Here is a 26,120-nt window from a genome sequence, read left to right on the forward strand (position 1 = left end):
AACAGAAAAGGAACAAGGTTGCTCACTCTGTGCCTTCTATTTTAGTTCAGAGAGAGAGGATGCAATAACAAGACATCCTGAAGAGAGAGAAAATTCCAGAGAGCAAATATAGGATTAACCCTTGATTCTTATTAACCAAGTTGAGAATTTTTTAAAAAATTGAACTTCAGCATTGTTTGGGATTTGTATACAAAAACACCATGTTACAAAGCAGAAGAGATTACCTGGGGTACAATATTCAGTTTTAGAACCACAGCATCAAACGCTTTCCCCTACAAGCTTTCTTCTAAGAAACTAGAAAGCACCTACAGCAACAGTTTCTGTTTTAGTTTTTCTTCAAATCAAGTCAGCCATCAAATATGGAAAGCTTTTGGAATGGAAGATTAAAAAAAAAAAAAGACGAAATACAATCAATTTTCAGACAGAAATTAATAAAAAAAAAAAGATCTATAGTTTATATTATGTAAGAAGCCAAACTGAATGATACCATGGTCCCTTCAGGCCTTAAAAATTTATGACTATGGCTGCTTCCAAGTATTTGACAGGATCAGGCATAAGAAATGCACAAGAGAATTCTTCTCTAGCAAGAATAATAATTAGGCTCTGTGCAATGTGATTAAACAGAAGAAGATACAGCCTAAGCCTTCCAAAAAGCAAATCTATTAGACTGAAGCACCATGTATAAAGATTACTGCCTCACTTGGATTTTGCCATCCACAAAATATTGATCAAAGGTTTAAACTTGCACACAATGCTAAGAACGGTGAGCTAATTTAATTCTTAATTTATTCTTAAATCTATTAATTCTTAATTCTAATTTAATATGTTAATCATAGCAAGAGAGTATAAAGAACTAAAAAATAAAAATAATTTTTAAAAGATTTAGAGCTACCCATAAATATATTACTTTAAATTGTCAAAACAATTAATTCATAAAATTTTCATTTAGCTTGCATAGTTATTTAATAATACTGAAATACAGAGTATATCCCAAGGAGATAAAAAGCAGGTAACAGCATACATCACATTGCCAGATGTCCAGAAGCAACAGTACTTGACAAATAGTGCTATTAGATTTAAGAATTGGAAATTCTAATATTTCAATAATCTTTGTATAAATAAAGAAGTTACATATTAATTTATTAGCACGGATGTACAGTGAAGCCAGCGTAAGAATCACTGTGCAAGAAAAATTGCTTGCATTTCTTGAATTGAATTTGATAACATCGTTCTGCACAACTCCACTTGTAGTGAAGTCAGAGTGAGAAACAGAATCCTCGAGCTCAATCCAAACCAACACAAGAATTATTTTTCAAAAGTTACCCAGGTGAATATGAAAGAAGTAACCATCGTTATCATTAAAAGATTCTAAAATATAAACTACGTTTCCAATATCCAAAAAATTACCAAGGAGGTTGAAAAGATTTAAGAAGCAGCATAGGAAACATTCTGTAGTATTTTAAAATGCCATCAAGCTGTTACAGACAAGTTCTACAAACCTTCCAGATACTGATGTCAGTAAAGCTGTCATACTCAGTCGGCAGCAACCTAGTATTAAACTTCCTCTTAATTCTTCTAGTAGAACATAAAGTTGAGGAAACATGCTCAAATCATACAGTATTATCTACAGAAACTGAAGCTGCAGATCCACAATCACTGACCAATTTATGATTTCATTAATGTCATATGAGAGGAACTTCTTCTGGTGGTTACATAACTCCATCCTGTTCTTGCCTCAAAACTGTAGTGCTTAACCCTTGAGGTTTCCTCATTATTATTATTATTATTATTATTATTATTATTATTGTTAGTGACCTGATTTACTTCACCGAATCAGCAGAACATATTCTTTTCTCTATCAAATTTAATTGGTTCATGGAAGGATCCAACAAACAACAGAGGTTAGGACAAAGCAATCAAGAAAAGAAGCAAAAACCTACTGAAAAGAGCTTACTATGTTTCTCAGAACTACAGCCTCAAGCCATACAGAGTGGTCACAGAAATTGTGCTCAGGTTTTATAAATTCTCTGCTGTTTGTTTAAAGCATATCCATGAACCTTGCCCTTCTATACACTATCTAGAGTTACTTTGCTTGAGGCTTGTTTGATTTTGTACATTTGTTCCTTTCTGTGGGTGATTATGTCTCAAGCATTACATATAACATTAAATTCTGTGGGTGATTATGTCTCAAGCATTATATATAACATTAAGTATAGCAATGCCTAAGTCTCCTTATGTATTTGAAAAAGATCACTGCTCTCTTTTCATGTAGCCTCACTTGTCTAGGGCTTTCTGTTAAAGCACCACATTGCTATGTTATTGGCTACGTCCCTTCCAGTTTATAAGTGTCTGTGTCTATAGAATGGTTCATTTGGAAGGGAATTTCAATGATCATTCCATCCCTCTAGTAAATCAACAGCACCTCCCTGTTCAGTATCATTAGCAAACCTGCTACAAATGTATTCCACTTCTGCATCCAGATCACTGACAAAAATGTTGCACAAAACTGATCCTCAAGAACACCACTGGTGAACCCCCAACAGCCAGATGAAAACCCATTTACCACAGCCTTTTGAGCTCTGCCATTCTGACATTTTATCACCCAGTGCAGCACTAACTATTCATCTCACAGTTGAACAAAAGATGCTTTGCCCAAAAGATGCTGTGGGGACAGTATCAAAGCCTTACTGAATTCCAGAAAGATTACATTCACCAAGCATATACAAATCTACCTCCTAAATATTCTTGCACATTTTACATTCCCATTCTCAACTTCTGCTTTGCAAAGAAAATGACAGACAGGCACTGTCCATATAAAGTTTCTTTACCAGTTTGAGCCTTATCTTTGGCTATGCAATGTAAAATAATCACACTACATTCATGTGTATGCACGTGCATATAAGCAGTGCATTTGTTTTTACTGTATGCATGCAAACAGTCTCATAAAACACACAAAAAAGAAATAAGAAAGTAGAACTAGGAACTATTAGACACCATAGGCAAATAGCTAGGATGCTTTTCTAAAATGAATAGAGAGCTCTAAGAAGGCTGAGTTTAGAATAACTAAGATAACTAAGTGAATAAAAGATAACTTAATTCTGGACTGAGACATTAAGCTACATCTTCTCTTCTACCTGGGTGAGCAGAAAATAGCATAAAATGTTCTAACACCACTGGCTAATGTCCAGTTCTTTTTTCATTATTCGTTTTCTGGTTTCTTATAACTTTTACAAATCAAGCAAGAATCTTAAAGGTCTCAAGCAACAAAATCTTCAATTTTATTCCAAAGAAACTACAATAAAGAAGGAAGCCACATACTCAAATCTATCACATTGGAGGGATATCCTGACCCAGAACTTCCACTCTTCAGATATGAAAGAAGTCTAACGCAGATTTTTGAAGACATAAAGCTTCCAAAATATTATGCCTACTTAAGGTCTTTGCTCATTCTCCTGAATGAATATAAACAAATGTTGACCATCCTATAAGAAAATGAAGCATTTTCTATTTCTGACGTTACTTAACTAGAGTAGGTAAGAAATGAGACACAACATGGGTCGGTACTTGCAAGGTTCAAAAGCAAGAAATCCTAGAATGGCGTGGATTGGAAAGGACCTTCACAATCACTGCTTCTCACCTCCTGTCCTAGGCAAGGTTATCAACCACCAGCGCAGGCTTCCCAGGGCCCCATCCAACCCGGCCTCGAGTGCCTCCAGGGATGGGGCATCCACAGCTTCTCCTGGAAATCTGTTCTGGTGCCTTACCACTCTCTGTGCAAAAAAAAATCCCCCCTAGCATCTAACCTAAATCTCTCCTCTTTAGAATTGGTCCCCTTGTTCTACTGCTATCTGACCACACAAAAAAGTTGGCCTGCCTTCCATTCACAAACTCCTTTTAAGTACTGCAAGGCCACAATGAGCTTTACCCCAGAGCCTTCTCCAGGCTGAACGAGCCCAGCTCCCCCAACCTTTCTTTCACAGGAGAGGTGCTCCAGCTCTCTGATCACCTTCGTGGCCCACCTCTGGACCCACTCCAACAGCACCACATTTTCCTTGTGCTGGAGGCCGCCGGCCTGCATGCTGTACTCCAGATAGAACCTCACAAGGGCAGAGCAGATTGGGACAATCACCTCCCTCTCCATGCTGGCCACCCCTCTTTTGATGCTGCCCCGGGTACAGATTGCTCTCTGAGCTGCTGCACACACCGTTGGCTCATGTCCAGTTTTTCATCCACCAGACCCCATAAATCCTTCTCTGCAGGGCTGCTCTCACAGAGTTCTCCCAGTCTGTGCTCATATCTAGGATTGCCTCAATCCAAATGCAACACCTTACACTTGCATATGCTGTTGCTGCTGGCCAGGGGTATTAGTACAGACCTTACCCCTGAATTTATTTTCCCTCTCTTCTAAAGGTTCAAGACTAGAAGCTCCTTTACTATCAGTATCAAGTGAAGCCATACACTCAGGCCTACTGTGTATAGTCTCAACTCCACTAAATTCTTTTCAAAGTTTTGCTGCACAACCTACTATTTTTCAGATCAAGCAATTCTCCTCACAAGACATTCAAGGTACCTGAAGATGAAAACAGATCTTCTATTGAGAACAGCAGCGTCTGTAAGAAAGCCTCTGCATCTCAAGGCTCTGTGATACTCCACAAGCTTGTGGCACCACACTGTACATAGTAGGGGAACATAAGCTAAATAATCCCAGATCTGAACGCTCTCTATGCCAAGATCTCAATCATCAATTTCTCTATAAGAGAAACTCATTTTCTGCTCAGATGTTTCCCAGGCTTCACTGCCATTGACAAGAAAAGAAAATGGCTGGGCACTGTAATACCTAGGTTTCAGATGCAGCTTTCTCTCTAGATATCTTCAAACCATTCCTACTGAGCTGAGCATGCCTACACCAAGTCTAATACCACAAGACACTTCTCCAGTGTGCTCAACAGGAGGTAGCACTAAGTCAGCAGCATAGGTTAGAAATCATGAGGCAGTGTTCCTCCTGAAACAATTATGAAAAAAGCCTGCCAGTACCAACAAATATCCACTGATATATAAGTTGGCCATTAGCAGTGAAGTCTGAAGAAAAGTCTTAGCAAGTCAGCCACTTTGGAGAGAGTAGCTATCCTTACAAATTCACAGCTTGAACAAATAACAAATACACTTTCAGGCATGTATAACAGAGGTAAAACACCTGGAATTAATATCAACAGATATTCATTTTTTATACAAGAATCTGAATGATACAGACAACATTCTAAACCAAAGAAGGCATATCAAAATACTCCTGCTGAACAATAAAATTGGTGTATGTTACATCATGCATTCAAGAATTAGATCTGTTTCTTGCTCAAGACAATCAGAGTCAAAGAAGAGTGAGAAAAGCAGGGGAAAGAAAGACATAGAAATGGAAGATAAAAGATTTAATGCAAGAAACAAGTTCTCAGCAACTATGTTAAAACCTGCATACTGAAAAGGTACAGAAAACACCTCTTTTTCCTTTTACTTCTGTATTGAGCAAGAGATACAGTAGCTACAGTTACAGCACAGGAAAGTCACAGCTAAGTTACAGCTACATATTACACCTACTGTTAACTTCATACTTGAACCATACTGTTCTTTATTTTTCGTATTCTCAGTATTTTCAAAACCAAAAGGCATTAAAAGCACTTTACGATGGAAGCCAAATATTTCTTAAATTGGAGATGGGGAAAAAAGTAACAACCATAGCAAATGTGCAGCATCAGAATGTCTGAATGGCCAAAGGTGCCAGGCTGAAGGTGTTCCACACCTTCCTGTGTCAGTTGCATATTCTGGTCTCCTAATGGAGGCATGGGTTCGAACCCCACTTCTGACATCACTTTTAGCTAGCAATAGGATGAGAGGGAATAGCCTCAAGTTGTGCCATGGGAGGTTCAGGCTGGATATCAGGAAAAGCTCCTACAGAGTAGTCAGGACTGGAATGGGCTGCCCAGGGTTGAATCATTATACCTGGAGTGTTCAAGAAACTTGTAGATGTGGTACTAAGGAAAATGATTTAGTGGGCAACATTGATGTTAGGTGAATGGTTGGACTAAAGCAGGCATGTCCGACCTGCAGCCTGTGGACCACACTCAGCCTGGCACAGCTCATAATGTGGCCCGCCCCCAGTGGTGGCTCTTCCCTACTGAGTGGCTAGTTGCACACCCATCACTCATGACACCCAAACACTGTGTGATATCAGCACTGTCTAGGCTGAAAGCAGGGCACAGGGAAGGAGCAGCACAGTGCTAACTCAAGTTACAGCAAATTGTCTGTATTTTGATACATTGGCTAAACACAGTCCTGTGAACAGCAAAAAAACCAAGTAGCTGTGCTTTCAGTTTTTATAAAGGAATTTGAGAATAGGTTTCAAGGTCACAAAAAAAAAAAAAATAAAATAAAATCATCAATTTATGCTTTCAACACCATTTTCAGTCGACATCAATCTGAAAATTTTCAAACCGAATGTACAGATATTTAACTCCAAAATTTGTTCATGTCTCTTTACTAACTTTTTATAAAACTCTCTTAACAAAAAAATATCCTTCTATTCACAGGCACATCTTACTCATGGCATCACTTTTTGGCAGTAGGTATGTTTGTGAACAAATGTTTTCAAGGATGAAGTACAGGAAAAGTAAGACCTCATAAAAGATCTCCAATGAGCACTTTGAGAACTCAGTAAGAATTGCAACCACTGCCATCAAATCAGAAGGTAATGCATTAGTTTAACAAAAACAAGGTCAAATATTGCAGCAGTTTTATGTTTTTGTAGCTCTATATATTTTACAACAGTTGCTCCAAAAGTAATGCCTCATATTCTATTCTGTTGGCCCACAACATCACAGGCAGATGTTGGTGGTGCAGCAGTAAAGGTTGAACCTTCCTGCCAATATCCCATTACATTTTGTTGCCAGGAGACAGATGGCAGCAGAGGAGCAGTCTGACCAAATGGTGTCTGACATGGATGTACATATGAAACAAAGGTGTGTCATTTAATTCCTCCATGCAAAAAAAAAAAAAAAAAAAAAAAAAAAAGTCTGTTGACATTCATTAACACTTGCTGAACATTTTTGGAGACCAAACAGCGAATGTGAGCACAGTGGTGCATTTCAGCAGTGGTGACAGTGCCAGTGGGTCTCTTCCACTGGTGCAGGCTTTATGAGCATGGTATGCAGCCTCTTGCTCATCGCTGGTGAAAATGCATAGCTAAGGGTGTTAAAAAATACTGCTCTGTTGCTGAGAATTTGCTCTATCAAGCAGAGTTATTGTACTCACTGCATCTGCTGCAGCTCCCATGGAAATTAATAAAAGGCTTTACTTTCGGAGTGACATGTATATGCAGCCTAAGCAATTCCTCTTTACTCAGTGTGGCACAGGCTAGCCAAATGGTTGGACATCCACTGACTAGATGATCTTAGAGGTCTTTTCCAACTTCAACAATTGATTCTAAAATGATTCTAAATGTATGTTGTCACTCTTAAGGTGTACCTTCCCCTAGTTTTTGACTGCATGACTGTTTTCCCTAATCAGACATCTTCCCATCTTCATGCAGTTTTGTTCCCGTGGTTGTTCTCAGCTTCTTGTGTGGTTTGTTGTGTTTTGTTTTTGTCTTTTTTTTTTAAAAGTATAAAGTAAGACAGTAGCATAATTATGCAACACTGCTTTTGAACTTGTCAAGTATACAGGGAAAAAAAAATCTGTGAAGCAACGACTACTTCTTGTACTGGACATGTTGCTTTACCAAACATTTACATGACATAGTTACTTCTCTACAGAAACTAAGAACGCAAAGTAAATCAAAGGCACTTAAGTTGATTATCAGCTGGTTAAGCTTTCAAAGATCAAAATTTAGAAACGGTACAGTTAAAATAACTTACTAAATGTTTTAGCACCACCTCCTGGTCGTATTACTACATACACACATTCTTAAAGTTAGTTAATAATACACATAAACTGTTTTCTGAAAGCTTTGAAGTGAAGAAAAGCAGGAAACTATGTACTGACAAACATAATTTAAAGCAACTGATTATATCCTGTCACATGATATTCAAGAAAAAGAATTAAAACAATCAAGCAGACTTACAAATCAAGAATTTATCTTTAGATACCGCTTTAAATACAGCTTTTTTAGATCACCGTTCCAGTTACAAGAACATATTTGTCCCAGATGAATTTTGGATGAAAATACTGTCCCAGATGAATTAGAAACAGGAATTTGCAATTAAAAGATGTATGAAAACAAACTGCAATAAACCTAATATACATACCTTGAAATACTTTCTTCTGATCCGTGTCATATTCATCAACATGACTCCAGAGTTTATTCCAGTCGCTCCATAATAGGGATGCCGAGCAAAGCGATTATACCACCCAATACGAGGCTCTTCATGCTCTGGTGCCATTGCAGCAATTTGTGTGGAGTTGAACTTTCTCAGAAAAGACCAAATATCATCAACGGGTCTCAAAAACAGTATGTCAGTATCAACGTACAACAACGAATCCACGTCTTTCAGGATTAACTGAAAAGAAGTGGAAAAGAAGTTTAAAACCCAACTTAACTAATTCAGCTTCTCTTAATAAAACAAACTATGGCAATTTGTACTTTTAATATATTTTTGACACATACAAATAAATTCACCTTAGGCTGTCAGTTTGTAAGCAAAAAAAAATTTATTTCCTCTTCTCTTTTTGAGAATTTCTGCAGACTGAAACAGAGGTTTGATGTACAACAATAATACAACAGAGCAATGCCAACATTTGCATTTTATATCCTGGGTCTCCTCGGGAGAAGGCTGTAGGCCAAGTAAAACACTGCAATAACAGAACCTCCTAACTTCTGCCCTTTCCCTTGCTTTGATATGCAACTAATCAAACAATGAGGCAAGTGTAAGGAAACCCCACAAGTGACAATGTTCGGGAGATGGCTGCCACTGCTACAGCTCATCTGGCATGAAGTATGATTACTGAAGTCTTAGATGAGCAAATAAAAGGCCACCAAAAACACTGGTAACAACAGGCTGTTTCTTGTTTTGTTCCTCTTAGACCCATGCAAGTAGGAAACTTAACAAATAAATGAGATGCGTGATAAATCCTATCTCTGAGAGGGTGACATAAGCAACCTACAATAAGCACCAGGAATATAATTACATTATGCAGCAACTGAGAAAGGGAATTGTATTCCAGGGTGTATTACCAGAAAACGTAGAGGTTTTTTAGGATGTCATAACTGACTTTTAGGAGCAGCAGTTCTTGATTTAAAACTAAGCAGAAATAAGATTAGCAAAATGCTTGATACTTCTGTATTTGTAACACAATAAACTTACTGGCAAGAATAGCCTTTGTGAAGCACATGGTTTGAACAACTTCTTCCATTCCTTCGCACCTTCTGATGGAAATGTTATTGGATACAATGTGTAATTAACTTTTCCTTCATATGGGAAGTCATCAAGCTAGATGAAAAGATCACAAAAAATTACATGAGTTCAATGTTACGGGGAATCATATCTTATTAATAATTGAACACAACTGCAACACCTCTTTTCCAAAGCAGAAATGTTTCCTGAACTGCAAAAATCTGTCAGCTACTCAAAATACTTAAGCAAAAAGTGGCACCTGCAGGACACAATGAAGAAAACACATCATATCAGATCACATACACAAGAGCAAGTAAAATCCATCAGTATTTACAGGAAGTAAATCCAGACATTTTCTCCCCTTAACTGATTTCCACAGGAAAACCATCAATGAAGTCTTTCCCAATTTAAAATAAGCTTATCTAATTTTACCACAATTCCCTAAAGTATGACATTTTGAGCACAAAAAATAGTAAAACTCTCCAAAGGTATATACCAGTCAGCTTCTAATACTGTCACTCCCGCCAATGTTATACCCATAAACTGGAAGCTGCTAAAATTAGATGTAACCACATGCAACATTTTCACAGAATGAGGTTTCCTTTTGCTTAGACAAAATAAAGCTGACTCAGAAAGTAAATACAGGGATGAAAAAGGACGGATTTCTTCTTGTAAAATCAACTGCGTTCAAGCTCACACAATAAAACTGGTTTGTGGTCAGAACATCAGGTTTCTATTTAGCAAATTCAAGGTGACAAATGATGAAGTTTGGGTCTGTCTCTGTGAGAAGCCTCAATATCAGCAACTGGCATTTTTTTAAAAGGAAAAAAAAACCTTAAAAATCCCCATCCAACACTAGGAAACACTTGCACATTACCTCAGACTTCTTTATTTCTGCCACTACATTCAAATAACACCCAAGTAGCTGATAAATGTTTAAGTATTACTCCAATTGTACATTTATTAAATAAATGTTTGGGGTACTTACTATGTCTCTGAAGCTCTCATGTAATTGATCCTCAGCAAAAATATGAAACTGGAGAGGTTTGATGCTGAAAATAATGGCTGATCTCAACATAGTAACCGTCTCCTCCAGTCTTTCACCACAGGCAACCACTGCGAGATGCACTGTCTCAGAAGGCTCATATGTTTTCATATAATTGTATCTAACACAAAAAGGATTTTTCATGAACATTATTCCTTTCGCAGGCTTAAACAAAAGCTCTATTTTTTGCAGAATGTAATTTAACAAAATAACCAATAATGGACAGATAAAATAGAACATACAAAACAACTGCATTACACTTCATACTTAAGTTAAATCTGAATTATTCTCTGACCCATTCCTACCACACCAGCCCATGAGGATGGAAGAGCTACACAGAAACCAGACCACAACAAAACAAGAAGCTTTCCACCAAAACAGCCAGATTAAAAGAAAGATTGCATTAAGTTGCATCAAAACGCAACAGGCTGTCATCACTTCAGGTCTATACACGTGTTAGCAATTTTTTCCCTTTTCCCTGCACTCTTAGTGCAGACAGGTAAATATGATACACACAGCAGAGGTAATACCAAAAGTGAACTACCACTATTTTTAAAAAGTTTCATTAACAAATGTTTTTGAGCAAACCACTTGCATTTTGTCCATTCTCTGCTCCAGTAGATACTTATGTCAAAAATATGCTTCAGACCTTCTCCCAGGCACTGGCAAAATGCAGAAAGATTTCTCCCTCCTGCAGGTGTGCAACATGGTTTGGAAAGAGGAGAAGCTAAGAGCTCAAGAGACTGTGTGGGATGTCCTGGTGTTGCCCATGGTGCCAACAAATCCCTCAGACATCCCAATTGCACGCAGTGCTCACATCTCTAAGGCTAAAGCACTGCAAGGTGCAGGGCTTGGAAGTCATTTCTCCCTTGTTCAACAGTTATAGTGTGAATTGCCTGCTACGTATTAGGCAGGGTATATTATTTCATTACTTTGACACAACAGGCTAGAATTACCATCAAGTAAATACCAGTAGCTTGGTAGCAAACACTGCAGGCATACTAGATCTATAGCTGTTTTCTTTGGTTTGGATTTCATACACTTAACCCGTAAGAAAAGCTTTCAAAGGTTTTAAGTGCATGTCAGCTCAAAGCCAACTTTTGTAACAATATTCCACACCTGAGCTATTCACATCATACTAAGAGCAGAGAAGGGCTAATAAAACTAAGAGCATGTGAAGCTCTCAGAGACTTCCAAGTTGTGAAAACAAAGAATTCTCAAGTCAGAAAAGACTTTGCTAAACTACTGACAGCAGAGAAATGCTCACCCATTCTCAAACACCTGCCAAAGACAGACATACCCCAAAATACAAATGAGCAGATCTCATTCTTAGCATAATCTCTACCTAATTTACACAACTAAAACATATGTAAATGTATAAATCTTTTCCTATAAATCAGCAAAATATGCCATGTAAACACGCCTTTTTTCTTTAAGTTATGGAAGATTAACACACGTTATTTTGAGATCCATGAAGCAAAATACAAGCAACAACATTGCTGTAGAACTAAGTTTGGTACCATAAATAACGTTTGCATTTAAAACAAAACAAAACATTCCAAGCTTTGAAATGGTTCAAAAGCTCTGAAACTACTAAAATCCAGCAACCCAGGGATATAAGAGGGATAAAACTTCGATTAGAACATATAGTCAATATTAAGTCAAGGTTTGGAACTGTATTCAAAATCACATGGATGAAAGACAGATAAAATTTAGATCCAAAAATGGACACCTAAATGAAGACGCTGGCGTATGAGATTGTGTCTCCCATTCAAACTAATAGAGACCTGATTGGAAGGCAATGGAGCCAGGACAATAATTCATCTTACCTCCAAGTAAATACCTAGGGCTTGATTCAATTGTTTAAGACAGTGTCACTTCATATGTTCCAGAATAGCTTACCCTGACTTCCAGGTGCCAGTCCTTAAGGACAAGGTATCTCAAAGACTGTGTTATATCTGTTAGTCCTATGTAGATGTCAAAGATACCCTAGTGCTTCTCTGTTAACATCAGCCATTTATCTCTTAGCAACTTACTGGCTGGTCACCTGGGTCACACTATTTTCTTTCAATTTTAATGACAGTTTAAAGCCACTTGACACAAACACATAAACACAGACATTCGGAAGATTCAATCCACAGACTAAATCCTTTCAGGGGTCCTGCAGCAAAACCTGAAATATTAGTTCAGTTTAAAAGAGAGAGAGAGAAAAAAAAAACCAAAAAAAAAACCCATAACCTTTAAATATAATCGAGGCATGAACATTCAGACCTTTATACCTAAAGCTAATCTAAACATTACACCATGTAGTAAGCAGCTGATGCAAAGCAAGCTGAATGTGATGAGGGTAGCTGAAATCCACAAATAAATACACCACTGCAGTCTGAACAAGCTGCAAGCAGCAGATTAGCCTCATCACTAATCCACTGTAAAGGGAATTACAATAATTAAGCCCTGAAGTCATGAGAGCCTACACTGATATTGCAAGGTCATGTGATAAATAATGGCACTACCTATACAAACTGCATAGCTGAAAGCCAAGTTCCTGAACCACACGGAACACAGCTTTCCATGAATAAAGTATGATGAATATTACACCAAAGCAGCCCTTAAACACAGCACTGAGATTCAAAGACTTTTTCTACACCTAGTCACACTGCAAATAAAAGAACACTTCAAACCACACAACAAAAAAAATGTTTGCTGTAATGTTTTCGCAGTCACTTTGCCCACATCTAATCTGTTTCATGAGCTTATGAGCTCATTAGTTCAATTTTCTCAAATCTCTGTTTAAAAATGATTTTTTTCAACTCTGAAAGAAATTGTGTGAAAAAGTGAAAGCCACTTACACTTAGAAAAAGAACAAACGAGCCTAGTGAAAACGTGTTTTCATTTTCAGTATAAAAAGTCAGCAAACAACAGTATCGGTGCAAAAATATTCCCTATGTAAGTTTTCTGATAATTAACATGGAAAAGTTCAAGGAGATTGATTTAGGTGAGATATAAAAAAAAGATCTTTCACAGTGAGGGTGCTGAGGCACTGGAATTGCCCAGTGATGTGGTTGAGGCCCCATCCCTGGAGACTTTCAAGGCGAGGCTGGACCAGGCCCTGGACAACCTGATCTAGCTGTCCCTGTTCACTGCAGGAGAGTTGGAGTAGATGGCCTTCAGAGGTCCCTTCCAACTCTAAGGATTCTATGATTCTATGAAAATGCAAATTGTGCTTTTTAGGATCTGCAGGACAAATATTTTCACATAAGTGACCAGTACCATTTCAAATCTGCCACCTTAGCATGTCTCAGAAAATCAAATGGTAGACATGTAAATAGAATACAGATGATTTACTTATCACGCTTTTTCTTCTTTGAAAGCTTTGTCCTTGATCTAACTCAATGGAACATTAAGGAAGCAGACCCAGCAGCCTTTACTCACTAGGGAAAAAAAAGAAAAAAAAAAAGAAAGCAGAGTGAGAAGGCAGTAAAGCCTGCACTGATTAAAATGCAGTTGGGAAATCATTCCCACAATTACAGAAAGTAGGATCAAGGTAACTACTAAAATTATCTGCATTTGGAAGTGATGAAAATTCTAGTTTTTACTCAACTTAATTTTCCACTACAGCTCTGAATTAAAAACACAAAATAAGCTCTGATTACAGCCTAAGTATGCTAATGATACCACTGCATATAATGTCTAAATGTCATCTGTTCAATTACAAACTCAATTGGTAGATTAAGTTTGAAGTTACAACATATTAGTCATTCAAAAATCTATTACAGGAGTTGGAAGTCTCATCCTGCAGTGAGCTAAAAAAAAAAACAATCCTGTTTTTCAGGATTGTTACAATTCAGCTTAATTTGTCCACACCACCAGCACCTCAGTGCACCCAAAAGACGGCAATGTAAGTTAAATAGGCCATGTAAGTTAAAGCACACTTAGAAGCAACATCCAACAAGTGAAATCAGACAGACTGTTATCAGACAGTTAACAGTAGGAACAATCTCTAAGATCTTCTTCTTATTTGGTCTCAGGCAGAGATGAGCAATCACACCTGCTGGATGATACTGAGCACCGTGGAAACTGTACCAGCAAAGTCACATGCCATCAAGATCATGCAAAACCTGAGCCTTATGTCTTTAGCAGCACTGTTAAAATTTTGGATAAAGCCTGTACTGTATGTTAAAAAAAACTGAACTCATGCTTCCTCTACCAAAGCTAACAATAAATATTCTCTATCAAAAGCACTGCACAAAACACTGTTTTGTTCTGTCTGTAACAGTGTTAATAATCAGAACATTGATATAAAACGTGGGTACAGAAGAGCTCCACAATCCTTCTCACATGCAGCAGAGGTAAGAAATCTTAAACAGATTAACTGAGACAACATCTATATAAAACATTACTAGAATCATCAACTGATCATGAATGGTCAGGCGCTGGAATGGGCTGCCCAGGGAGGTGGTGGAGTCAGCATCCCCGGAGGTGTTCAAGGAACATTTAGATGTTGTACTAAGGGACAAGGTTTAGTGGGAAATATTGGTGGTAGGTGGACAGTTGGACTGAATGATCTTGGAAGTCCTTTCCAACCTTGGTGATGCTATGAAGTGCTCAGAGCTCACTGCTGGCAAGCAAGCTGAATGAGCCATAGCACGAGTCAGACTGAGCTCTGTGTGAATACCACTCCTCAGAATTCCCAAGCCCATATGAATCTTCAATGCTTCTGTTGTACAAACACGAGTCTTATAAATCCACACATTTGTTATCACTCCTTGCTTTGAACACATGCAGTAACTCAAAAGAAAATGATGTAGCTAGCAAGCTACGTTTCAAAAATGCCTATACCAAGTTCTTTCTCTCACAGAAATATCTGCCACCTGCAGATTTGATGTAAAAAAAAGCCTGCTATCAAAGGTCTGAGCTCTCCAACTTATCAGTGCTCTGGCACTTCAGATAATGCACCGATTTTGTCTGAGAAAGAAACAAAACTACAACTCATATCCAAAGCTGAAATTGAACTGCAGCTATTTTCTGTGATGTCCCAACACATACAAGGCAATGAGGCTTATGCAGCAGGCTGTGCTCAGCCACTGTAATAGCTTGCTGTCATCCAAAGAGGGAGCATTTTCCTCTCCTGTCTGCCATCTTCCCCACCTCTGCTGCGGACAAGCCAAAACCCTGGCACTCACTGCAGCTCCCTGAAAGAAACTGATCTCACTAAAACACAGAAGTAGTAACAGTTTGGGGAAGTGAGGTAGTCCTTTGAAGTTGGGACAGGTTCACTGAGGAATTCAACAAGCACCAGCATCAGCACAACATACGGGGATTCACTTAAAGTATTGATTAAATAATTGTATTTCATTAATATGAAATGATTAATTTGAACATCATCACGATCTTTCCACATTTAAGCAATACATTTTCTTTCAGCTTCAAAAAATCAATCAACATGAGACTTTGCACGTATTAGGATTCACTGTGAAAGAAACTGCACTATCCTCATGAGGCCATAATCAATGCATACCTCATCAGAAGTGCCTTCCCAGCCACATACAGCATTATTAATTGACTAATATACATTATAGCTTAATGTACACACAAAGGAACTGCATACTGTTTCTCTATTTCTGGTTCCAAGTTCCCACTACTTAACTTGAGCCTGGCAGAAGATCTGGAAGTTTTTTGCTCTTTTGATGTGTCACAATGTTTTGTAGAGAGTTTGTGGGTATCACAATGGGCAAAGGGGTCAGAAGGCAGTGGTGCACTCTCCTATTTCAGCACTGCACAACAGACAGACTGAATCAATGAAGTTTACAATTGTATCTTTTCAAAAAGCAAAAGCTAAACTCCTACAGTCCATCACAACAGCACTGACATCACCTAGTGCTAAACTTCGTGATGCTAAACTCCCAAAAAGCTAACCTGAAGGTGAAAATATATGAACTGAGTTCATCCAGACAGCTAAAGGAAACTCAGATGTGCCAAAGGAAGATGATATACTGACAGTTTAGCACAGAGGGAAAGATTCAGCAGTCCCAGTTTATGTGGGCACCTCACCAGCAGCCCAAAAATTCAATCTAGGCCATATCTTCAATTAAATTCTTGGCAACTGATGAGCTTAAAAAGCACTGAAAGGACACAAGCAAAAGGGAATGGGAATAGATCAAGGAAGGCTGCTCTGAAAGTAATGCCTCCTAATTTATTTTCTTGACCCACGATGTCAGAGGCAGACGGTGGTGGTACAGCAGTAGACATGGAACCTTCCTGCCAATACACACTTAGTTTTGTTGCCATGCAACAGATGGCAGCAGAGGGCAGTCTGACACAGCAGGGTCTGACATTGAAGTTCACACAAAGCAAAGGTGTGTCACTGAATTCCTCCATGCAGGAAAAAAATGCACCCATTGACATTCATCAACTCTTGCTGAATGTTTATGGAGACCAACCAGTGAATGTGAGCACAGTGAGGTGGTGGGTGGTGTCTTTCAGCAGTGACAACAGTGGGTCACCTCTGACTTTTATGAGTGTGGCACGCAGGCTCTTTTCACTGCTGCTGAAAATACACAGCTAATGGTGGTGACTATGTTGAAAAAATAGCTGAGAATTTGCTCTGTCTGTAGTTATTGTGCTCTTGGTATCCATTGTAGTTTCCATGGAAATAAAAATATAAACAAATAAACAAGAGGCATTACTTTTGGAGAGACATAAAATCTTTCCCGCTATCATAATGTTCAATAGCATTTAAGCCTTGTGAAGCTACACACTTTTTTTTCTAGAGAAAGAAAAGGAAAAAAAAAAAAATAGGGCTTTGTCATGGCTGTATGATTTTTGATATTGGCATTCCACATCATAACATCATGTAGTGCACTGGGAGTTAAAGTGTTAAAGCTCCAGTTCTGGGCACCTGTCTGGAAGAGAAGAAGAACTACAGACCCCAGGGGGCTCTGCGCTCAGAGGAGATACAACCCCTGGCAAGGTCACCTGATGAGCTCTTCTTCCTCAGGTTTCTTCCCTGCTCTCAACCAGACTGCACAGCTCACCTCACTGTTACGGTGAGGCCTATCCACCTTTCAGACACTTTCATTATATTTGATTTATTAGCTTCGATTCTAACTATATTGTATTACAGTGTGTTATCTTGCATTCCGATACCATATTTAGTAAATTAGTTCGTTTCTCCTCAGGTCATTGCCGCTGTATTTAATTATTCTGGGGCTCCCAGTTTCCCTTTTCTGGAGGTGCAGATTTTGCAAAATCCCTCTGCCCCGCTACTTGCAGACCTGGGCTGAACCACCCCCAAAATGCTGACAGGCTTTTAGACAAAAAGGGACAGAACCATCTCAATGGCTGTTCATTTCAACTCTAAATGTAAGAAAAATTAACTTAAAATCATATTTACGTAGTGAGGAGAACTATGTGAGTTAGAGAAGATACCCGTCAAGTAGCTTAAGGCTTCTTCAGTTTCTTTACAAGCTACTATTGTAATCAGACAGCTTTAAGACATGTGAACAACCACATCAAAATATTTGAAAGTCTTGGTAAAGATTAAACTTTCAGGACATAGTATATGCTTCAATGTAATGTATTTTAAATTACATTCTAAAGTAACTGTTTCGGTAGTTTTGGATGAAATACCTTCATATTCTTGATAGCATGGAATTTTAATGAAAAACTCAGGACTTCATTAAACCTGCCAGTTTTTATTACAAGTTATATCACAAGTACTCACCAATCATTTTTAAGATTATTTTCAGATAGACTTTTTACCAATGTTAACAAGTCTTTATTTAAGAAAGCAACGTAATTGGAAAAAACTGAAAATTCTTAGTAATTACATTTCCTCAATGCGTAGTTTAAAAATAGAACAGAAGGACAAAGTCCAAAGACAACTGTAAGATAAACATGTGAAACGTGAAGCAATCACAATATTTTGCTTTGTCACCTTGCTAAATAGTCACAAATGCTATTATATTAGCTGCACTTGTCTGCAATCAAAAAATAAAGAACTATTTAATAATAGATCCTACCTAAAAGCAGCTTCCCAAAAGCAGTTCACTCCACAAACATCAGAGGGCAGCATCCAATAGGAATTCCAGAAAGATACAGACAAATTCTGACACCTAACAGGATAAGACAAAAATAACCTATATAAATGTTACTGGTTATACGGCAAAGTTAATAGGATTATTTCATAGCTCAAACATAATTTGATCAGTTAATGACCTGACAGAAGACTCACTACATAATGGACCCTGGATAATACAAAAGAGGAGGTGCCCATCAGGAAGGATTCCTTTAAGGATGTATGGCCCCATTCCCATCTGCATTTCCTCTCCACTTACTTTCAGAGTGAGAGAAAGAAGGGGAGTGGGATTTCTGAAGGCCATTCTATGTTCCCTGCTTAGTGCAAATCTATAGGTGACAGAGTGAAAGGCTACACTTAAAGCTGGAAAGATCCTTCACCATTGCAGCGTCTTTATCTACAAGCAGAGAAGTTGGAACATTCCATTTTCAAGTGCACATTATCCATTTAAACACAATCCCTATTAACCCGTGACTACTCAGTGCAACCTGCAAGACTTATTTAAAAGAAAAAAAATAATAGAACTTTTAGCACCAACTAATTCAGCCACTTCGTTACAAAAGGTTACTGCAGTGCAGAAATAATCACCCCATCTGACAAGTTTTCCTTCTCTATATTAAGAGCAGTCATTTGTTCACTTGTATTACACTAACAGCTAAAAAGGTGTGCTAATCTGATATGAAATTTTATGCAAGAATATCACAGGAAATATTTTAAAAGAGCAATAGAAGTGCATGCTATGATTCTGGTGAGTGAATCAACAATGAAATTTAAAATCTTAAACGAGCACGTGGAACACTGCAAAGCAAGGGGTGCCTGCTCTTGAGTGACTTCCTATTAGTGCTCTTCAACATCTTCATCAATGACACAGACAGCGGAATACAGTGCTGAGCAGTCCGGTCAATACATTGGAAGGAAGGGAAGCCATCCAGAGGGACCTGGACTGGCTGGAGAAGTGGGCCCATGAAAACCTAATGAGGTTCAACAAGGCCAAGTGCAGGGTGCTGCACTTGGGTCGGGGCAATCCCAGGTATTTATACAAACTGGGGGATGATCTCCTTGAGAGCAGCCCTGCGGAGAAGGACTTGGGGGTCCTGGTGGATGAGAAGCTGGACACAAGCCAGCAGTGTGCACTTGCAGCCTGGAAGGCCAACTGTGTTCTGGGCTGCATTAAAGGGGTGGCCAGCAGGGAGAGGGAGGTGATTGTCCCCCTCTACTCAGCTCTTGTGAGGCCCCATCTGCAGTGCTGCGTCCAGGCCTGGGGCCCCCAGTACAGGAAGGACATGGAGCTGTTGGAGCGGGTCCAGAGGAGGGCCACTAAGATGATCAGAGGGCTGGAGCACCTCTGCTATGAGGAAAGGTTGAGGGAACTGGGCTTGCTTAGCTTGGAGAAGAGAAGGCTCCAGGAAGACCTCATTGTGGCCTTCCAGTACTTGAAGGGAGAGTATAAACAGGAGTGGGAATGGCTGTTTACAAGGGTGGATAGTGACAGAACAAGGGGGAATGGTTTTAAACTAAGACAGGAGAGATTTAGGTTAGATATCAGGAAGGAGTTTTTCACACAGAGGGTGGTGACACACTGGAACAGGTTGCCCAAGGAGGTTGTGGATGCCCCATCCCTGGAGGCATTCAAGGCCAGGCTGGATGTGGCTCTGGGCAGCCTGGTCTGGTGGTTGGCGACCTGCACATAGCAGGGGGGTTGAAAATAGATGATCACTGTGGTCCTCTTCAACACAGCCCATTCTATGATGCTATGCTTCATCATTATGCCCTGTTAACGTAATGCAAATGGTGCTTATCCTTGTTAACAGCCAGCATTCATGAAGGAAAGACATGCAAGAAGGAAAACTATAGAAAAAGCTGACAATGAAAAGCTGAAAGACTACAGCTCAAAGCTGTACTGAAGTTTGTTTTATGAGTTTGAAATGAATCAGCACTACCTTGGCTGGGTTACCTGATACTTACATAAGCCATATATGCTTTGTGAAAGTCAGACTTAAAAGATTACTGCGATAACAAGAATTGGCAAAATGTACAATCTTTTTTTCTTGATGCAACAGAAAAATGACCTGATAAACACACAGAAGTGTTACATAAAGCCTTGTTAAGCGTTGGTGGGGCTGAGTTCTTTAGTAGAGATCACAGGAAATCTTCACATCCTGTGGATACACGTGTTGGCAACATCATTGGAATCATTCTATCTTATGACAATAGAATGATCTCCACAAAGAAATATCTCTGTACAAAACAGGGTAACGTAGACTGCGACTTCCTTGTTTTTGAATATTACTGGGGAAGATCAGTGGTACAAAGCTATAAATTCTCCCTGACTAGATTCATCCTCAGGGCTTTTGAAGTTTAAAAAAAAACAAAACAAAACAGTAACAATTTCATGGCACATATCTGAAGAACAATCTTTATGATCTCCAGTGCACACCTTTTTGTAGTATCTGCTTCTCATTATTCTGAGGACAACTTAACAGACTCCCAAAAACAGCATTCTGCTTTGGAAGATTATTGTATTATTACAAGGATTCTTCTTCCAGCTGTCACAAGCACTGTGTTTTTCTTAGCTGCCCTGAGCTACTCTCTTATCCAGATTCTCATGCCAAAAACTAGAATTAATGCCAAAGTGCTTTCTCTGCCACATTAGCCCTTTCCAATACCCCAATTCATATTATGACAAGGTTGTCAGGCTTGGATTTCATTCACAAATTGTGTTTGTTTGAAACAGAAGCGTTACTGAGATGCACGCATGATTTACCAAACATGTAAATCAGACTTGTTTCCTGCAAACAGAAGCCTCTCAGCTGATCACATACTGCTGTGTTCCTACAGCTTCCACACACAGAGGATTAACAGATTGACACTGACACATTTTTTGTTATTCACAAGAAGAAGATCACTCAGAAATTACATTCATCAAGTTTTGGTTTTGATTTTTTTAAATTAAGAGCTAGAATAATACATGAGAAAAGCTTGGATGACAAATAAGGCGTCCCAAGTGATTTACAAAGCTAAGGAGGTGCATTCTGCCTGTTAATCAAACAAGTTACCCAAGAAAGTACTGGTTGGGCAGGAATACTTACCTTCAGCACTAGGGGATAGTTTGCTCTCATCTATTACAGGTTATGTGGTTAAAGGCTAATTAAAGGAGAAAAGACAGACAGCTCAAGGAACCCTGCTGCTTACACAGCACAAAGGCAGCGCTCCCCGAGGAAGAGCATTCTGGGGTTGTGCCAAACAGACTGCAGTAAGGAGCTGGGAAACTTCAGGGAAATGACCAAAGATAAGGAAAGCAAAGCATCAACGCAAGCTGTAGAGAAGTGAGAATGAAAACACAGAAGGAAGAGGGTTCAGTGACACACAAACAGGCTGTCCGTAGAACTGGCTGTGTTGCAAACCTGATCATCAGTCTCCTTCATAAACACTACTTCTGTATTCCTGGGTGAAGGGGTGCTCTATTTTGTGTGCACATGCATGCATGGAAGTGCAAGAGGCAACCTCAAATCACAGGGGCCCACTTGTCTGCAGTGCCACGAACTGGAGAGCCCTGACCTGAATGCGCACAGCATGTGGGTGTGCACAGTGGGCCACTGTTACTAGCAAGTTCCAAGCTGGATTCACCAACAAAGAGGGTCATAGGCTTGTCAGCCAGGTAACAGAGAGGCTGTAAGGCTGAGTCACGCTGCAATCTCAAAGCGTGAGCTGCTGTAAGAACCAGGAGGTCCCAGCCAGCTCCAAAAGTCTTCATATCTGGAGGTTTGGAGGTCGACAGATGATACAGCCATATGCCTGGAACTACCCAAGCAGAACACCCATCTTCATGAAGCAACTGGGAGACCAGGCAGGTCCAGCTGACACACAGATAGTCTAAGGCCAGAGACTGGTGGGATCCTCAGCCCCACATGTGTGCATGCATATGTATATTGCAGAGCTCTGAGTACCAGCAACCAAAGCAGAGCTGCAAGCTTTATGGGTGTGCACACTCAGGCCAGCAGCAGGGCCTGACCAGAGGGTCAGGGCCAGCTCCTGCACAGATTGAGCATCTAAGGCCAGTTACTGGAAGCACCTACACTGAGTGCATTTACACGGTTTTTACTAAGAGGCTTTCACACTCATCAGCCAGAAAAGGGAATAGGATCAGGCCACCTGTGCTGTTTGTGCTTCCACAAGCGCTCTTTTTCCGTGTTGATGCTTGTGGCCAGCCATGTGCATACACACGTAGTGTGGGCTTGTGCCCCTACTAGGAAATAAGTGCTGAGCTCTGCCACTGACTGCCCAAAGGGATGGGAGGTGCAGCAGCCGCCCCTCCATCAGACAGCCGTGCTGGACAAGTTCTAACACCAACCGCTGCCAAAAATACTGAAACAAAGAAAAAGACAGCTTTAAGAAACATTGGATCCATGTCAATTCAAGGTATTTAAAGGTATCTCTTGTTTAGACAGAAAGCCAATTAAGACTTCTAGAGGATAATTCAGCTTCAACAAAAAATGGATAATAAAAACTTCAGTCTTACAGACACAGCGAAAGTGTCTATATTATGACTGAGGAGGAGGATTTGGGACAATTCTAAATTTATGTGAAAATCTATAGCAATGCATTACTCACACCAAGACCGAGGCCCTGTGCTTAAGCAAGCTAAGTTCCAACCATAAGGAGTCTCCTAGCAATAAGTGATTAAAAAAAAATTCTTTTGTTAAGTACACTAGTGAGCTTACTGTTAAGGGAGATGATGGCTTTCATCCATGCTTTCCTGTCCAGACGCTGTCTTTTATACTACTGTAACTTCACAGAGCTTAGCAGCACGTACACTCAGGGTTGCAATCACCTAACATGGGTCATGACTGCTGTATTGCTGTCAGCACTGCACTAACAAGCTAAATCTAATCAACAGCAAGCATCGACTAACCCAGAGAGACTGCTGCAGCAAAACAGGAAGGCCATGTTTTTATTTCCTTCCTGCTCATACATACAGGAGCAAAAAGTTGGGAAACAACGAGTTTCCCAGTTCAACACTGAAACACACTGAGAAGACCTGATTCTTCTGAATAACTTTTCCTGAACTGATTCTTTGTTTTGAGGTATTTTAACTGAAAAGCAGTTTTCTCATAGCTTTATTAAACAGGAGACAGTAGATCCTAAACTTAATGTTAAACATGCAACCCAGGACAACCCTGGCAACATCCCATTGATTTATTAACATGTCTGCGTAACATAACATTTGTTAGCCAGCTTCACCATATGACAAACTCAGCTGAACTTTTATTTCTGAAATGAAGTTTCAGCTTCAAATTACTCCATGCTTCACCTTTTAAAAGTTTCCCTTACATTTTGTAGACCAAATAATTCCTTAAGGCACATGAGTAGCTGAGAAGCATTCTGGTAAAACCACTGGCTAAGTTCTCACATAGACCAAAGTTATCAGCCCACATACTGCCACCATCCTACTCTGCTGCCAAAGCTTGTGGGTACACCTCTTATACTTCTCCATGCACTAAAATCCACTCAACTTTCCCTCTGCCAGTCTAGTCATACAGCAAGAAATAGATACAGTCCAGTATCAGTTACACCTCACAGAACAGTGACAGCTACATACACAGATATAACACTGCCACCTGCATGAAAATGCTAAACTAGAGTACAATGGAAAAATGTTTAATTCTTTTTTTTTTCCAATAGGGTCAAGTTCATTGACCTAGCAGAATTCATGGAGCTAATTACTGATGCTTTCCTGCTGTTTTTCACAAACTTGCCTTCAGAACAGCACTCCTTTTGGACCTGAATGGAAAGATGAAGATTATCTGCTTAACTGAAGTGGCAATATTGAGAAAATTAACCAAAGATTCACTTTTCATAAGCACAGTTATAGTCTACTAATCAGATGATCCAAAAGCACATCCAGGAGAGCTGACTTGAAAGGACATTCCACAGACAGCAAATAATAATGACATATGCTTCGAATGTGCACTTATCCACTGTTGTTGGTTTGTTGTTTTTTTTTTTTTTTCCTCCCACTTTTTCCACAGCCCTCATCCTCACCCATAAATCGTAACAGCAAATTTAAAAAGGACGACTTCATATACTGGCTTTTGCCCAACTTTGTCTCTTCTGAATGTGGTCACTTTAATATTCCCTTTCTTCAGGTTCAGATGTGTTGCTCACTTAGCTGTTACATATGACAGTACGTACAATGGAATGGAGAATCAGGAGGACAATTTACCATCAATGTTGATCATTCTTCACACCTAAATCTTTTATCTAAAACTCTCAAAACACTTTAGAATCACAGAATGGTTTGGGTTCGAAGGGACCTTTAAGATCATCTGGTTCCAACCCATCTGCTATAGACAGGGATACCTCCCATTAGACCAGGTTACTCAAAGCCCCATGCAGCCTGGCCTTGAGAGCTTTCAAGGAGGGGGCATCCACAACCTCACTGGGTTTGTTTGTTTTGGTTTTTTTTTTTTCATAAAAGACACTGCTTTTAGTCTGTAGTCATCCTGTTCCTCGGGCTAATGTAGCCTTTGAAACAAACACCTCATTAACGTAGTGATTACCCAGCAATCTCCCTTGAATTATTATGTTTACTGAAGGACCTTGCCTCTGCTTGTCATTCAAGTTTCAACATAGTACTTCCTTTCTAATTAAAGATCCTCTACTGAGAAGCACCAGCGCTATTGTGAAATTCTGGCAGGTGTGGTACTCTGAAGCTTTATGCAAAGCCTGCACTTCTCATGTTCGCATGCTTCTGAAAACCACCAGAAATCTTTAACTTCTACCTTCCACCACAAAATATGACCAAACTCCTCCTGCTTTTATGTCCTATACTGAATCAGATTATTTGGGAAAAGAAAACTCTACTCAGCTTAGAGAAGGAGAAAGCACTGCTGAGTCCATGAATGCCGTCAGATGACAGATATATCTCCTTCACTAAATTGCATTTTACAGCTTACAGTAAAAACAGCTGAAGCACCTCACTGCTGAGAGTTCCCACAAATGCATAAGAAACATTAAACTTCAGGAAGGATTAAAAGGTTCTCTGAACATAATTTGTTCCATAAGGCTATTAGAACGCTTAGTATAGGGGCATGATTGCAAGACAGCAGTAACGGGCATCAAGCAGCCTTGTGGCTATCAAGCTCCACCTCCACTACAGAAACAGCTGAAGTATGAAATCTGACCACCACTAACCTGAAGATATGTCCATCGATTACAAAAGAGAACATGACATGATTCAATATGTGGGAATAACCGAAACAAGCATCTAAAGGAAGATCCAGTGGGGCATTCCTTTACTGCCACAGGATGGAATTTTTCCTTGAAGCGTCACTTAGTCCACTAAAGGCCTGTAATAAGATAGTTTAAGTGCTAAGGCACTGACCCACCCCGAGTTCTGCAGACACAACACACAAACTTCTAACAGTTCACAATGGGAAGATGCTCACCAGGAGCCTTTACTTTGACATCAGTTTATAGGCAAAGAATTCCCACAGATGTCACCCGATTTTACAGAAAGGTATGTCTCCATAAAAGCATATGCCTGTGAATTACCTATGGCACCTAAACCTTTGAAGGTAACTACTCAGGCTGTGAGGCTTTTCTGCATTGCAACACAGAG

The 26,120-nt window shown here is 39.4% G+C and overlaps 1 protein-coding gene across 1 annotated transcript in view; it reads right to left on the reverse strand.

Annotated features, from left to right (window-relative positions):
• GXYLT1 (glucoside xylosyltransferase 1) overlaps positions 1–26,120 on the reverse strand; it is a 34,234-nt gene that overhangs the window by 7,023 nt on the left and 1,091 nt on the right. Inside the window, exons 2-5 of the mRNA XM_042872778.1 lie at positions 18,444–18,536; positions 10,366–10,543; positions 9,348–9,473; positions 8,292–8,543 (exon numbers count right to left, since the gene is read on the reverse strand). Coding sequence (XP_042728712.1) covers positions 8,292–8,543; positions 9,348–9,473; positions 10,366–10,543; positions 18,444–18,536 — 649 coding nt within the window. The remainder of the gene's footprint in view (positions 1–8,291; positions 8,544–9,347; positions 9,474–10,365; positions 10,544–18,443; positions 18,537–26,120) is intronic.

This window comes from Lagopus leucura, unplaced genomic scaffold (assembly GCF_019238085.1).
Source record: "Lagopus leucura isolate 7727_CA_CO unplaced genomic scaffold, USGS_WTPT01 Super-Scaffold_100008, whole genome shotgun sequence".
Taxonomy (NCBI): Eukaryota; Metazoa; Chordata; class Aves; order Galliformes; family Phasianidae; genus Lagopus; species Lagopus leucura.